Genomic DNA, 16,573 nt, shown 5'->3' with positions numbered 1-16,573 from the left:
AAACTATATGGATGTTAGCTTTAAAAATATTTTTTCTGTGCCATATCTTAGAGCCTTGATCTCTTATTCTGGGTCAATAGTTAAAAGAACACAGTATATTTCTCACTGTATCGTTCAGCCGCAGAGGAGAAAAGAGAAACATCCTCTCACAGCCAGAATGCTTCTGTGGCTGTATTTCTAGGTAGATGTTGCCCTAAGCCACAACATTAGAGTTGTGGCTAGACAGGTACTGACGGGGGACTGGGCCAAGCATTATTGAAGGACTTAGTTTAGATTCATGCTTCTCCTTGGTGCAAATTACTAATACAATTGCTAGCGATTAAATGGAATCCTTTCAACAAACTGCTGTATATCCATTGGTAATACAATTCTAGCTGTCCCTTGAAAACACAATCTGAAGTGATTTTTAAAAATCAAAATGCAATGCATTTTCTAGCAAGTCAGTGGAGACTGTTACAGTTACAGAGAGATCGAACCTCAGGTTATGTTTGGTCCTGTGACTAGTGTTGCACGTTGCTGCTAAGGTGCTCATTCTCTTATATCGGTATCTAACACCAACAAAAGGGAAAAAATTGTCATCCTGTAATCATTTCCTAAAAACATCATAGGAAATGATAGTGGTTCAATGCAAATAAGCCAGGAAGGTGATAGTGCAGGTATTTTATTTGGTTACTCCATGACAATACCAGGGCACAGATCAGGAGTGTTTTTTAGCAGAAGACTGAGTGCTGTGAATTTCCTCAATTTGTCACACTTAAAAAAACACCTGGGCCGAATAGCCTCCTCTATCAGATTGAGACTTTTCCCCCTAAAAATATTCAATGTGTTTCTTTCTGTTTGATTATATATATATGTGTGTGTATATATATATATAATAACATATTTTTAAAATTTTATATATGGAAACTCCTGGTTACAGTGCACTGATAAAGTATTGTCCACTCATGTATCTATGAGTAGAATATTGTCTATGCATTCATTCAGCTCTACAGCCTTACTTAGGAAAGTAATAAGTTTCCCTTTCCTCATGTGCTTTTTATGTATTAAGTTGACCCATAAGAAATTGCTGATATTCAACTCAATAGAAAATTTGGAGTCTTAAAGATTTAGTTAGAGATACCCTGATATGTGTGTGGGTGCTTGGTGACAGATCAGAGTATTGCTTGTCTGATTGCCTCACTGATAATCAGTTCTTAAAAGGAAAACAGAGATGCTGAAGACCTGCATTCTGTAATTCTTCCCCTTTGAGCGGAATTGGCTCTGGATGAGTACCTTCTTGGGCAGGTACAGGGTTGTACTAAGCTTTACAGCTACAGCATTTTGCCCTTCAGTAAGTTCTTGCTTCTAACTGGTGATAATGCAACTCTACACTACGTATAGATCCTTATTTTTTTTTAAGATTTTATTTGTTTATTTGAGAGAGCGCACCAGTGAGAGAGCACAAGCAGGGGGTGGGACAGAAGCAGACTCCCCACTGAGCAGGGAGCCCGATGAGGGGCTCAATCCCAGGACCCTGAGATCATGACCTGAGCCACCCAGGTGCCTCTCTATAGATCCTCTTAAAGGGCAACCAAGGGTGCAGGCGCTCTTCAGGCTCATTTCCTGAGTGTGAGAATACTCCATCCTGTCCCCTTATGAGACCACAGTCCATGTAAGTAGTTGTATATTTCTCACATACATTTATTTCTTAAGCATGTATATTTTTAAAATCCTCATTTAGTATGACATTGCAGCATGTCAGTTTTCCCAGGAGGCAGATTCTGAGAAAGCGATTAACTTGCAGGAATTTTGTTAGCGAGTGCTGTCAGGATTAACACCTGTGAGGGAAGGAACAGGAAGGAAGCAGGACAGGGAAGGAGAAGCTGGGCTTCAGTGCAGTTGCAACCACAACATCAATCAACCACCCCCCTCCCCAATCCTCCCGAATTGTTCTGAGTTGGAGCAAGAGGGCCAGGCTTTTATAGCCCACACATTCACCAGTCATTGGCTGCATCCTGCCTCCAGTAGCTTTCTCAGAAGCTAGGGCAAAATGAATGGGTCTCGAGTGGCGGTGATTCTCAAAGCTTTAGCATATATTGGAATCACCTAGAAGACTTGTTAAAACACAGCCACTGAACTCCATGCACAGACTTTCTGATTTAGCAGGTCCAGGGTAAGGCTTGAGAATTCGCATTTCTAATATGTTCTCAGATAATGCTAATGCCACTGGTCTGTGGGTCACATTTTGAGAACCACTGTACCATACCACTCATACTTAGGCACTTGAGAAAGGTACATGGTGACCTTTTAAACAGAAAAAAGAAATTAAAAGTCATCATACCAGTCCACACTCCACCAGATTCTTAGCTATTACATGTTATAAACCTAGAATAGCTGACAATATTAGTTGCATAAAAAAGGACTTAACCTCTGTAGTAGAATATATTCGTAAAGTATTATTACTATTTCCAATACCTGGGCATTGTTACTTTGAAAGTTCACCCAAATTTTCACCAGGATCCCGTAATTGGATAACCCAGACAGAATTGATAAGATAACCCATGTTCAAGATCTTCGGTTTTATTCTAAAACAATTTTTAAGATTTCTTTATGATTCTCATTATTTCTGCATTTTTATTAATCATATAAGCCACTTAAGGCCATATGGTTATGGAAAATTAAAAAGTATGACATACATCCGGAGCTATTTTGAATGCACAAATATGACATATAAGTACCCTTGACTCATTTCTGGTCTAGGCTTGGTGCGATTAAAATTTAGGAATTCGGTGTATGTAGATTGACCTCAGGAGAAAGGATGCAGCCTTAAAACTACCACATGAGCAGGAAACAACAATCTCACCTCTGATCAAAGAGGCCTGTAAAAGAACTCATTTGAAGAGATTTTCTGCTCTCACGGCCATTGAATTTTGTTAACATATTTTCCAAATTAGCAAAGATTAAGCTTGATGTTGTCAATATTTCTGAGCACTAGGGTATCACTGAGGAAAATGGTGCCTTACTGTCCTACAAGAGTTACTGTTCTTCCCTAAGGGCCTAATTTACAAAGCAGCAAACTCGCTGGTAGGATTTGGCTAGAAATCTCATTGTCTCGTTAGAACCCTTTCATCTAATTTATGTGCATTGTATTTTACAAAGAACTCTTGGAAAGTTATTTACTAGTTACTTTCTCTGGAAGCAGAGGATAAGTGGTGTTTTTAGTTCAAGAATGAGGGAGCATCGTGTGCAGCTCATGATGAGGGGGACCCTGATAATAAAATGCACAATGTCTACCTCTCTCCAGGCTTCACTCTGCCCTGAGAGTTTCATTTTTGTCCTTTTATTTTCCATGAAGTTGGAGCATGTTAGAAAATATGTCATCGTCCAACCCTGCACTTGTCTTGTGGAATGCGACAGCTTATTTCTACCCCAAATTTTAGGCTAGAGGTGGCGTAAGTCTTAGTGATTTCTGATGCGCAAGTCAGCCTAGAAATACTAGCTTGAACAGGATGAGATGGCCACTTCTGTAGGTCAGAAATGGCCAGATGTGAGCAGGTTTCAGGTGCTTCAACCTGTGCGTTTCATGCCAGATTGTAACATTAAGATTCTCAGTGCTGTTGCAATGGTTCTGAGCTTTTAAGTCATACTGAATAAAAAGATAAATAAATAACTATTTTGATCTTCCTCCCTCCATTGATAGTTTGAAAACCAGATAAGCAGGGAGCAAGCAGTCCAGGTTAGTCCATGAACTAGGCAAGGTTGAACTGATTTGCCCAACCCAAATGCCAAGGTAACTTTAGGCTATGCAGCATTACAGTTTATTTAGGGGTTGATAAATAGCTTCATGCAATGCTTCCTTTTTTTCCGATAGCTGCATCCTCATAAACCTATTCTACCCTCCACCAGTTAATGCAGACAGAAGATTTTTATCCAGTATGAGCACCGAAACTACACTGTGGAAGACTGTAGGCTCAGCAAAAACCTCACCCGTGATGAATAAACAGCTCTTCCGGGGGCTTTGCTGCCGCTGGCTCGGCAGGAGCTGTTTATTGCCTGGTTTGCACATCCCATGATAAAGTTGCTGCTGAAATAAATTGCAGTTTTGCATAATTATTGACAATCACATCCTAACAAGCAGTGTGTATCATATTCAAGTGTTCAATTTTTTAAAATCCATTTTTAGCTTATGTTTAATCCCAGAAAGTGTTTGTGTAGTAATAGAAGGCAAATATGGCATTTAAATAGAGTACTAATTTCCTCATTGCAGACAAAATTTACCTGAATCTTTTTAGATGGGACTGTTACTGCCAAAGGCAATTTTCCCTCCAAGCTGTTATTATGTAGATTTTTGCTGAGGGCATATGTGTGTGTATCCACAATATATGCATTATATATATATATATAATAAATTTTTTAGATTTTTGTGTCATTAGGAAATTTGGTTCACCCTTTCTAAAAGATTAGAGGAAGGGTGGGGGGGGGGCGCCTGGATGACTCAATTGGTTAAACATCTGCCTTCTGCTCAGGTCACTGTCCGGGTCCTGGGATAGAGCCCGCTTCAGGTTCCCTGCCCAGCAGGGAGTCTGCTCCTCCCTCTCCCTCTGCCCCTCCCTCCCCACTCATGTGTTCTCTCTGCCTCTCAAATAAATAAAATCTTTTTAAAAAGTTTAGAGAAAGAGTAATGGGATGTGGGCCGAGTGAAGGAAGGTGTTTGAGTAACCCTGATATATAACTAACGGTATGTGGGAGGCAGTCATCCTGACACACACATTGTCATATTTTCATTCTCAGCCCAGCAATAGGCATTGTAGATAAGAAACTTTGAACTCAGGTTAAGTAAGCTGATATACCACACAGATGGTAGAGGATATTGGGATTGGACCCAGGTCTGGCTGGGTTTTCAGCTTTCCTTTTTCCATTACACAGAAGTTTTTCCTTTAGGAGAATATTCTCAGTTGCATGACCATCAGATAACAAAATGTAAAGCTAACACTGTAGTTAGAGCCATTAGAACACAATACTGTCACGCAATGTGATATGTTGCACAATGTTTTCTGTGAAATATGTCATCTTTCTCCTTGTTAGTCTTTCTGTTCTCGTCTGCCCTCTGATCCCTTTCTCTTGTTTCCTCCACTGTTCGACTTTCTGGTTTAGCTTTGCATTTTCCTGACCTTTTTCCTTGCCTACTGAATCCTGACTTTCTGCCTCAGGTGACATCAAAGATAAGCATGGTATGGGGATTTGGGAGCTTTACCTATAAAGATGAGCTTTCACTTTTGCAGCATATGAAAATAAGTTTTCACAGTCAACCAGTAAAAAAAAACTATCAAGTTAAAAAAAAAAGATTGTTTTTGGAAGTTCATATATGAACACTCCAGAGTCTACACACACACACACACAAATATACATACACACACACTATTCTAGTTGTTGCTTCTAAGAGGACTTTTAGCAACAACCCATACCCTTGTTGGTACATTACAATTTAGTCCCTTGATCTTAGCTCCTTTAATGAGGGCCCCCGGGGTGCACCATTCTGATAACTGAGGAGAATTACATCTGGACATTTGTTCCTTTGCAGATTGAGTGAGCGAGAGGCTGCTCTGGAAGAAACCCACAGATTATTGCAACAGTTCCCCTTGGACCTGGAGAAGTTCCTTGCCTGGCTTACAGAAGCCGAAACAACTGCCAACGTCCTGCAGGATGCCACCCATAAGGAAAGGCTTCTAGAAGATTCCAAGGGAGTAAGAGAGCTGATGAAACAATGGCAAGTAAGTAAAGCTTTTCTACTTTGCCTCTTGTGAATCCATGTGAACAGTTCACAGCGTCGGTCTTCATAACTGATGTGCTGGGGACAAAGTAAAGTGGTTGTTTTATATGGCGTGATACAGTGCGGCATATGGCCAAGAAGGAAAGAGGCAGAGGGAGAAAGCAAAGTCATTTAGTATTTCATTTAACACCCCAGTCTTCCAAATGGTCCATGTTTTTTTCACCAGGGAAAACTTGCACGTAAAACCAGAGCTTTGGCCAAGGAGAAACTTTGCTCCAAGAAATAAATTAGGAATTGGTTTATTAAATGGAAAAAGTTGCCATTTTGGAGTGTTTATTTAATATTTTACAGGGAAAGCATCTGTATGAATTGTCTGTTTTATTTAGCGTTGCTAACTGAATCAGTTTCCCTTCATTACTTCCAAATACATTTTGAAATGTTAATCTGGCATTTTGTAGCTTTCTTCCCAACACGATCTGTAAAAAGAAAAATGAGATGGCTAAATTTGTCATAGTTAATGATCATACAATTTTCAGACAATTGTTTTTCCTAGAAACAACAATTATTGCTATAAAATTTCATATGCATAAACAGTGAAAAGGGAAGTTTAGGGTAGTTTTGTCTAAATGACATCTTGGTTCAAGGAAGCTTCTTATGTTCATTCTCAGTGCCTGATATAATTTTCTGAACCATTATGAAGTGTTGTTATGTATAGTTGAGTTTTCTGACGTGAAACAAGAATTTTACTAGTATCTCAAACTTAGAGTGTTAAAAACAATATGATCCAGGTTTTGGACTACTTTTTTCCATATATTTAAATTATGATGAAAAAGTGATTGTATATCCTAGCTTGAAAAATAATTCCACCGTCAGACCATAATAAGCAATGTTTCTTTCCTCGTTTTCCTTCTTTTTTTTTTTTTTCTGTTTTGATAGGATACTTGATCTACTTTCCTGCTCTTGTGCATAGAGTTAATGACAGTGGCAATTCATAGCTTTTCAAATTCATCATTTGTGTCTTCCATGCTTCTTAGACCCCACTCGCTCCTCCACAATTTGTGTTGAATTAGTTTGATCATTGGTTCGTTCATCATAGTTTGTTAGAGCAATATCTGACTTTATCTTTGTAGATGTGTCCCATGGCTCTAAAATATAAAAGCAATGCAAAGTTAGATTTTTTTGGTAACTCTTAGATGAATGGTTAGAAAATATTCTGCTGCAACTTACTTGTGATATTTTATAAACTTTTAGTTCTTCCTCCTTCTACATACCCATGAAGCTACCTCGAATTTTAATAAATATATGGGCTCACATATTCTCATCAGCTATGGTAGATAAAGAATAAAACTTCACGTGGGTTTTTTAGCAGATTAGTTTGAAAAGAAAGAATAATCCAAGAGACCATTTTATAATAAAGATTTAATAAAACATCCTTTAAATTAGTAAACAAGTCTGATTGAGGGCAAAGACACATCCATGTATCTACTATATGTTGTTATCTGCATTACTATACAATGAAAATTCTGAGAAACTGCAAGATTCTGAATCATTAAGAGAAAAAGTTGCCTTGTTTTTAAACTGTATCTCCTATGGGAGAATGGAGAAGAAACTACATTTTGCGTTTAGATCTCTGAGCTCCCTTTCAAAAACAGTTGAAAGTTATGCAGAGGACATTTTCTTAGCTTATGGTATATTACTCATAAAAAGTATTTGTTATTAAAAGCTATATAAAACTCCTCTAGAGTTCCTGAAAACCTTAGACATATCATTTTCCCCTTAACTACAATAGGACTAGCTGAGATCCCAACACTATTTTAAAATAGAGACAATTTTTTCATTCCCTCTGTGTTAATATTGGGTTTTCTATAAATTCCAGTTGCCTGAGGTTGAAACTACATTTTATGGATAGAAATGACTTTTATAGCCAGCTCTGATTTTCAGTTGGATGGCCGGATAACAGTCTTTTGATGAAAGATTTGGAGATGTCATGGAAAAAATTCGAAATTACTAAAACTATTGATTATTGTTGTTAATGGTGCATTTCAAGTGATAGGATTGAATTAAGGTACTGGGGTTTAAAAGCAACAAATGGAAACGCCAAGATTGAAAATAAATATAACCACATATTTTAGGAGATTACATGCAATTTCAGTATTTCAGCTAAATGGAAGTCTTTGTTTTATTTCCCTTACAAAGATTTTTTTTATTTTGAACAAAAGGAATTTTCTATAATATGTGTGAAGGAAAAAAAGTATAACGATTCGCCTTTTCACTTTGTTTGAAGAAGCTGGTAGCATTATGTTCATTGTTTGATTCATGCTGTAGAGCGAAAGTAATTCTTACATATTAAAAAAGGAAACTCCAAATGCCTAGCCAGAACATCAGCTCTCCCAGCAGATTCCAATACATCTGTCCACCCGAAAGCATTGATGCTTTATTTTGTGAAAATGCTGCTGAATGGATACAGGGGCTGGCAGCGGGTTGGGGGGAGCCTTCACAAATATGTTTTTGCTCTATGACTGTCAATCAATTCTTCTATATATGGAGATTCCCCCCCCCCCCGCCGCCCCAGCTCTTGCTAGAATGAGTATCACTGTTATTTACAATCCACTTCACAGGATATTTAATTCTCTCAGCAATAATCACAATTCATGGGTTCTATAAGAATACATGTTTTATGAAGCATATGCTTCCTGAATGGAATTAATCTGAGTAATTTCACTCTGAAAGCCATTAAAATTCCTTCCTCATATTAGAAAAAATGCTTATTTAGTTTTCTTGGTAAAAGCAAGGACATTATAGTTGTCCTTATACTTCAGGATGAGGAGATTTTTCTTATAAATAGTGTTATTTCTGACAGTCTAACTGGAATGTTAAAGCTAATACATTTTTATAGAATATCATATAGAACCCTGAGAGGTGACAGTCTGAGAATTTTTACATTGCAAATTTATCTTTAAAATAAAAAAACTGTATTCATAGTTGGATCATATTCTTCCTGTGTCCAAAACATTTCCACTTTGGGCCCCAGAGAATTAATAAATATAGCCTCTGTTCCAAATTCTGACATAAAACCATCAATAACTATCTGAAAATGGGAAGCCTCTGTAACTTTGCTAATATTTCACAAGATTTCTGCCAATCTTAACTGATTCTCTAAGGACCCCTAAGAGATCATTCTAATACCAGCTTGTAAAGAAGGTATGTGGGTGTAGGTATATGTTGGGGAGAGATGGTCATAAAGGTGTAATTAGGATCTTTTTCCTGACAAGAGAAACTATGGAGTAATTAATGTTTGAGATTCCTTCATCTGTGATCTGGATCTTGTCTCAGGCCATAGCTTTAAACCCAGTTTCTTGTCTAAGCTTGTTTGTTTTTACCCGTATCTCCCTACCCAACCCCATCATAAAAGTTCTCTCTTATTAAAGAAAACATTTCCAGAGAGCCTAGCTTGATAAACTTTGAATTGTACATCAGCGTGCACCTGTAAATTGATTAAGGAAGCTTATATTTCTAATACATTTTTGAAATTGGGGAAGTAACTTCCTCAGTGTTTCTCACAAAAAAAATCTTGGCCCACTGGTTAATTCCAAAGGAAGAAAGAAGAATGCAATCTTAGTAACACAATTAGTATTCTGAATAAATTGGATTGTCATCTTTCTTGGGACATCTAAGAATAGAGAGGTAATCTGAGGTTCCCTAATTCTAAGAAAAGGAAACCCTCTGTGTATTCCTTTCCTTTGCTATAATTTGAACTGAGTTTTATACAATTTTCTATACTTCTTTGGTGTCTAAAGAATATAAAAGTTAATCTTGATATTTTTCTTTTGCCTGGCAATGACTGCCTACTCTTTTGGATATGTAAAAACTTTTATATATATCATTTCCTCAAGAACTTTGATTAATCCATGAAATCTGTTAAGTGCCTAGTATGGCATGAGGACAACCACAAACATGATTACAGAGATGCTTTTCGAACACAGTTCAAAGTATTAGGTTGTATAATTCAATGAGTATCAATCCACAATTTTAATTTTTTTACTTTTATTTAACTTTTTTAAACCAAAAAAAAAACTCCAGTTCATCCATTTCTTTTACCCCTATCTCTTGCAACCACCAATCTGTTCTCTATATCTGTTAGCTAATTTTGTTTTGTTTTGTTTGTTTTTTAGATTCCACATATAAGAGAGATCATATAGTATTTGTCTTTCTCTGTCTGATTTATTTTACTTGGCATCACAATTTTTAAATAGAAAGGAATAAAATTAGCAGAATAGAATAGGAAATAACAGAGTTCATCACTCTTAAGTCAGGGTCGGGTTTTGTGTGTGTGTGTGTGTGTGTGTGTGTGTGTGTGTGTGTGTGTGTGTGTGTATAACTTTGATTTTGGCTGTGTATGTGTGTGAGAGAGAGGGAAAGAGAGAGAAAGAATGAGAATGTGCATACTGGATATATTCAAAAGCCTCTGTATTAGAATAGACCTCTGCCTTTGTAGTGCTTAAATTCCAGAGATCAAAATACGTATGCTAAGGCAAATTATAGTAGTGTGACGAGTATTAGAGTAGAGAGCTAGACTGGGTCTAATGAAAACAGATGATTAAGCTTAAGCCTTCCAAAGAGGCTAGAAACTCACTATAACAGTGTTTTCCCATCTTCCTTATATATTGGAGGGTTCTTTTTTAAAAGATTTATTCATCTATTTGAGAAGGGAGGAGCAGCAGGAGTGGAAAAGAGAGAGAGAGAGAGAGAGAGAGAGAATTTCCAGCAGACTTCCCACTGAGCATGGAGCCCAATGCAGGGCTAATCCCAGGACCCTGAGATCATGAACTAGCCAAAATCAAGAGTAAGATGCTTAGCCGACTGAGCCACCCAGGCACCTGAGGAAGAGCTTTTAAAAATGCTAATTCCTTGAATCCACCCCCTAGAGATTCAAATTGGATTGATGGCAGCATGTACTGTCCATGATTCTGATGTCTAACCAAGGCTGAAAACCTCTGCTCAGAGTATGTTAGAAGAATGTATTAGGACCTAGCTAGGTATAAAGAGTTGAAAAGAGAATTTTTGGCAAAGTCAATACCATGTTCAAAGTCCTGGACATTGTGAGAGTTTGAGAATCTAAAGGTACTTGTCTATGATGGGGGTATGGTTGTTCCAAGAACTGAGATCAGAAAGGTCAGCTGGGGCTAAATTATTTGGAAAAACAGCAGGGTATAGTAAATAGAGTACCAGCCTTCTAAGCAGAAACACCACTTATTCTTCCACTTGTTGCCCCTAACTTCTACATCTTAATTATATTTTTCTATACAGTGGGCATATTTTGAGGATTAAATAATAGGATACATATAAAATTCCCTCTAGGGGGGCAGAGTGTTAGACTCGGAGGGCTCAGTATGTGTAAGCTGTCTTTCTATCCCACTTGTCATCTACCTTAAAAGTTGGGACTTTATCTGTAGTCTATGGGAAGTCACAATATAGTTTTAAACAAGGAAATCAATTAACCGGACTTACATTTTTGAAAGATTGACTCTGGTAGGTGAGAGAAGAATTGGAAGGATATAAAACCTGTCCAGGAACAACAGTTAGAATGTTCCTTCTGCACTATTCCTAGTAAGAAATAAGGTACTGAGGTTGAACAAATGAAACAGATATGTGAGCTATTTGGAGGTAAAAGTTAACATTACAATGGATGTTACAGGAAGCAGAGGTGAGGAAGCATGGGAGATAGGATGAGGAGTCACTGCTTACCACTTGGCATGACCAAGTGCCTTCAGGGAGTCGTAGAATTCAAGAGGGGAACCAGTTGTGGGAAGAGAAGTCAAGAATGTATTCAGTTTTGAGATGTCTGTGAGTCATAGAGGTGAAACTATCATCTCCTTAAAGCAATTGCAAATATGGATCTAAAATTTGGAAGAGATATAGGTTCTCAGTTGAAGATACAAAATTGAAGGACATTAGCAGGGCAGCCAAAGAAATACATGATCTTACACACGAATCATCACTTGATTTTCTCTACGGCCCATTCAGAAATACACTCAAAGGTCACCAAAATACCACTTACTCCAGTACAGAATTGGTATTAAGTGATGCCATTTTCTATGTTATTCAAAGGAGCGTAGCTATGGGGATGCTTTTAATGGTTTAACCTTGAAAAAAGGCAAAGAACTAGTAACGCTTTGGTGTAAAATTCATACCTTGGAACAAGTAAGAGTATTTGGGTAATGTATCCAAGATCTTCAAAAACTTTCCAATAAGGACAGTTTGTTTCTTCTTTTACATGAACAGGGAAGATTTTATGTTTTCCTCTTATTCTCATGTAGCTACTATAAAAAGGTCACATATGTTCACAGTACTATGAATGGTAGTACTTAGGAAGAGATTCAAGAGTCACATACTTGTCATCTTACTATATTCAGAACTTTGTCATGTTCCAGGTTTGGACCCTCAAATTCCTATAGATCACAGAAATAATCCAAAAAGAAATAGTGAAATAATTCAAAGTTTAGAAGAATGAGTCTGGCAGCCCAGGTGGCTCAGCAGTTTAGTGCTGCCTTCAGCCCAGGGCGCGATCCTGGAGACCTGGAATCAAGTACCACGTCGGGTTCCCTGCATGGAGCCTGCTTCTCCCTCTGCCTGTGTCTCTGCCTCTCTCTCTCTCTGTCTCTTATGAAAGGATAGATAGAATCTTTGAAAAAAAGAAGAAGAAGAAGAAGGAGTCAATGAGGACAAATGTTCAAGACTGGTGTTTTATCTCCTATGAAAAGGAAAACTAAATATAGAAGATAAGAATTCATCTTTGCCCAATGATGGAAAAATAATCAATTTAATGGAATATAAGCATAGTTGATTAAAGGGGTTCTAACATTCCGGACCATGTTACCATGGTCTCTTATGTGTGTTAACATGTTAATTGAACGTATTGAAAACTTTAGAACCTAATTGTTCTGGATATTGCCATTAAAATTACCTGTTATCCAGAATGATACAAGGAAAGCGCTAAATTGAATAACATTATAATTCAGTTTTAGGATTTTGTAATTTTACATATATAAACCAAAAGAAAGGCCCACATAGGAAAGAGGACACCATGAATACTGAAAAGTCAATTTTGATAGCCCCTAATAACCATTGTCTTTTATTCCTCACAGAGCTTTTGTGAGGATCTTATAAGGTAATAAATATAAAAGCACTTTGAAAAAGCTTTCTTCAGGTGAAAGATCTTTATTAATGATATGAATTAACATTAGACAAAAGTCCAACTGAATGTATAAAACTAATGTTGTACTCTTTAAAATCAATGGATCAAAGTTATATTAATTAATGAGAATAATGATTGCTAAATTTTTCATTTTTTATAACTGACAAGCACTTTTACTTTCATTTTCTAATATTCTCACTGAAAACCTCTGGTATTGCTACTAATATTATTTTTATGTTCAGTTGAGGAGGGTAAGATTAAAGAGGTTCAGTGATGTAGCTATTGCTACTTCTTTGAAAATTAACTAATTTGAGTTTTATCATACTAGGTTGGGGGGAAAATAATTAAAAATAAAAGCCAATGAAATAAATGTTTAGTTTTCTGAGATGAATAATACAATGTATGCATCGAATTATTAGGATAGGTAATGATAATAACTCACTTAAAAAATATTACTGTATGCCAGGCAATGTACTGGGTGCTTTGCTTGCATGATGTACTATCGTCCTATCCTTCTTACAGGTGAAAAAAAATCAAAGCTTTGAGAGATTGGGTAACTTCTCTCCTACACAGAGGAGTCAGTTCTTTGAACTTAAGTTTGACCTTCTGACCTTCGACTCATCTTACTTCACTACCCATTACTCTAAACTGACTCAACCTTCCAGGCAAAAACCCAAGATAACCATAAGCAATTCTGAAATAGTTTACCTAATAGGAATTTGTTGATTAATGGAAGTATTCCTACTTCTAAACATCCATCTTCTTTTACCTTTTTCAGTCTAGTTTCAACATTGACCTCTCAACTGAAATGCTTCTCTGTGAAACCTACATGACTTCTAAATGCAAATGCTTTCACCAAGTCTTTCCTGCCCTAGAAATCACATCGCTTGTGATTGTTGCCCACCAGTTTTTGGGGGAAATGTCCTATCTTTCGACTTGCTAGCGTCTTGTATTCTACTGATTTTCCCCTACCACTCTACTCATTCTTCTTTCTTTGCCTAAGGACTGATTCTGGGCTGTCTTTTCTGCCTTCATTAATCTCATTCTTGGCATTCAATGGTCAATAGTTACTAAGTGTGGTTTGTGTTATAGGTATTAGACTAAGCAACTGTCTTTGTCTTCCTTTAAACCAATTATTTGAAGATTTTTTATCTCTTTCCCATATCAGTCCCATTTTCTTACTGTATGTGGGTCATTTCTTACTCAGATGTCTCACAGATAGCACAAATGTGACCCAATGGGCCATACCTTGTATACTGGGTCTTCATCTCCTATCCCGCCATTCATTATACCACTATCTTTTCAAGTCAGATTTCAACCCAAAAGTCCTTCTACAACTCTTCATTTGCCCCACTTTCTAGTTCATTTTCAAGATCAATATCTCCCCCCAATCCTTTATACCTGTTGCTTTCTCTCCAGTTTCCTAATCACTACTGGAATTCATGCTCTTAGAATCTTTTCCTGCTCTCTGCTCCTTTCTGCCCACTGCATGGTTGTAGTCCAGTTTATAGATTGATATTTGAAATTAAACTTCCTAAAGCATATCTTGGATTGTAAATAGATTAGAAATTCCTTGCAGGGAGAGATTTTATCTATTTTATTCACGTATATATTCCCATTGCCCAAGACAGCACCCAGCACATGATAGGTGCTCAACAAATATTTGTCAAATGAATGAAAGAATATAAGGTCCTTCTGTTCAAACACATTTTATGACTTCTCGCACCCTTCAGAATATTCTGCACACTCCTTCACCTGGCCCTCCAGAATGGGCTCCCAATCTCAATTTCTAATCTTACTTATTTTTCCTCTCCATGTACCCTCCCTCAACTCCTACAAAAATACACAGCTAGCTAGTCTTCTTTGCTTCTTTTGATGACTTTGTTTCTTGTCTTGGAATTCCTTTTCCTCATCTCAATTTACTCTGATGCTACCTACTTGTTGAGGAAAGCAATATTGAAATCCTCCCTTCTTCCATTAGCCCCTAGCTGGAAGACATCTTGCCTCCCTCCCAATTTCTGTAGGTATTTCTCTACACTTTATATGAAGTTTAGTGCTTTCTGTACTGTATCTGAAAGGCTGGAGAGAATAGTTTTTAATAGTGTGGGCTTTAAAGCCTGACTGCCTGGGTTTAAATTGTGCTCCTGATACTCACTGACCATGGACACATTTCTTAATTGCCCTCAGTTTACACAGCTATAAATCAGGGGTAATGATAATGTCTGCCTCATCAGGTTGTTGTGAGGGTGATGCAAATTAACACATATGAAGTGCATAAAACAGTATTTGACAGATAGTAAGAAACCAGTTAAACATAGCTAGTATTATTATGTTAGTACTATTATCACCTGATAATATTATCACCTGATAATAGTACTAATACTATATATAGAGATGCCTTATATATACATATATATTTTATAAGCAAATTTTTGTATTGCTTATTTCACTATAGACTCTTTATTGCCACAATTCATTTTATTTGAGTGAGAAACTACTTAATAAGAATGAATGAATGAAACTATCCAAAATATTGGCAAAAGACTGCAGTAACAAAAACAAAAACAACAAAACTGATTTTTAAAAAACAAAACCAAGGGATGCTTGGGTGGCTCAGTGGTTGAGCGTCTGCCTTTGGCTCAGGGCATGATCCCGGAATCTCGGGATCGAGTCCCACATCGGGCTCTCTGTATGGAACGTGCTTCTCCTCCCTCTGCCTATGTCTCTGCCTGTCTTGTGAATAAATAAATAAAATCTTAAAAAAAACAAAAAGCCTTGTTTTGTCTAACCAAGGACAGATTAATAATCTTCAATAGATTTTAATTCTTAGATGTCAATATTGACATGATTGAAAAACTCTAAATTCTTCAGATACAAACCTTAACACCCTCATTCTTGAAAATAAACATACTCACTGAAAATTAAAAAGAGATATTTTATCATTTGTAATGCCCTCCTTGAAGGAAAATATTAGCTTATATGCTTTTCTCTTTCAACCGGACTCCAGGTGTTAAGATTCCCTGAAACACACTTTAGTAAAAGCAGTTTGTTTTTTCCAATGTCACCGACATTGGAAGCCACATCAGTGGCTTATAGCTATGTTAAAAAATTAATGAAATTGTTTCATTTTTTAAAAGATTTTTATTGATTCATTTGAGAGGGAGTGTGTGGGCATGGTGGGGGTGGAAGGAGGCACACAATGGGGAGGTACAGAGGGAGAGGGAGAAGCAGACTCCCCACTGAGCAGGGAGCCTAACTCAGGGTTCCATCCCAGGACCCCAAGATCCTGACCTGACCAAAGGCAGATGCTTAAGCAACTGAGCCCCCCAGGTGCCCCAATAAAGTTGTTTTAAATGTAACCTGTGAGGCAGTAGCACTGAAGACGATGAGAAGGCTGGGACTATTCATTTAACTATCTTTGATCCCCATCAGAACTTAGACAAGATCTGTTAATCTTTCAGGCCTTCTTCTCCAAACAAGAATAGAAAAGGTCCAGCAAAGTCTGAGCACAGAAAAAGTCAAAGAATTTCATATCACTTTCTCCTCCTCCCTTTCTCCAATGTCTAAGGTTTTTTTTTGTTTTGTTTTGTTTTTGTTTTTTGTTTTTTTTTTTTTTTTTTTTTTTTTTT

At 37.1% G+C, this 16,573-nt stretch overlaps 1 protein-coding gene across 8 annotated transcripts in view; it reads left to right on the top strand.

Annotated features, from left to right (window-relative positions):
• DMD (dystrophin) overlaps positions 1–16,573 on the top strand; it is a 2,057,113-nt gene that overhangs the window by 1,558,056 nt on the left and 482,484 nt on the right. For all 8 annotated transcript variants that reach the window (XM_041741334.1, XM_041741335.1, XM_041741332.1 and 5 more), the window contains one exon: positions 5,561–5,750. In XM_041741334.1, the coding sequence (XP_041597268.1) occupies positions 5,561–5,750 (190 nt within the window). The remainder of the gene's footprint in view (positions 1–5,560; positions 5,751–16,573) is intronic.

Source organism: Vulpes lagopus, chromosome X (genome assembly GCF_018345385.1).
Source record: "Vulpes lagopus strain Blue_001 chromosome X, ASM1834538v1, whole genome shotgun sequence".
Lineage (NCBI taxonomy): Eukaryota > Metazoa > Chordata > Mammalia > Carnivora > Canidae > Vulpes > Vulpes lagopus.
The sequence above is the reverse complement of the archived record's forward strand: the minus strand, read 5'-3'. Positions and strand labels throughout refer to the sequence as shown.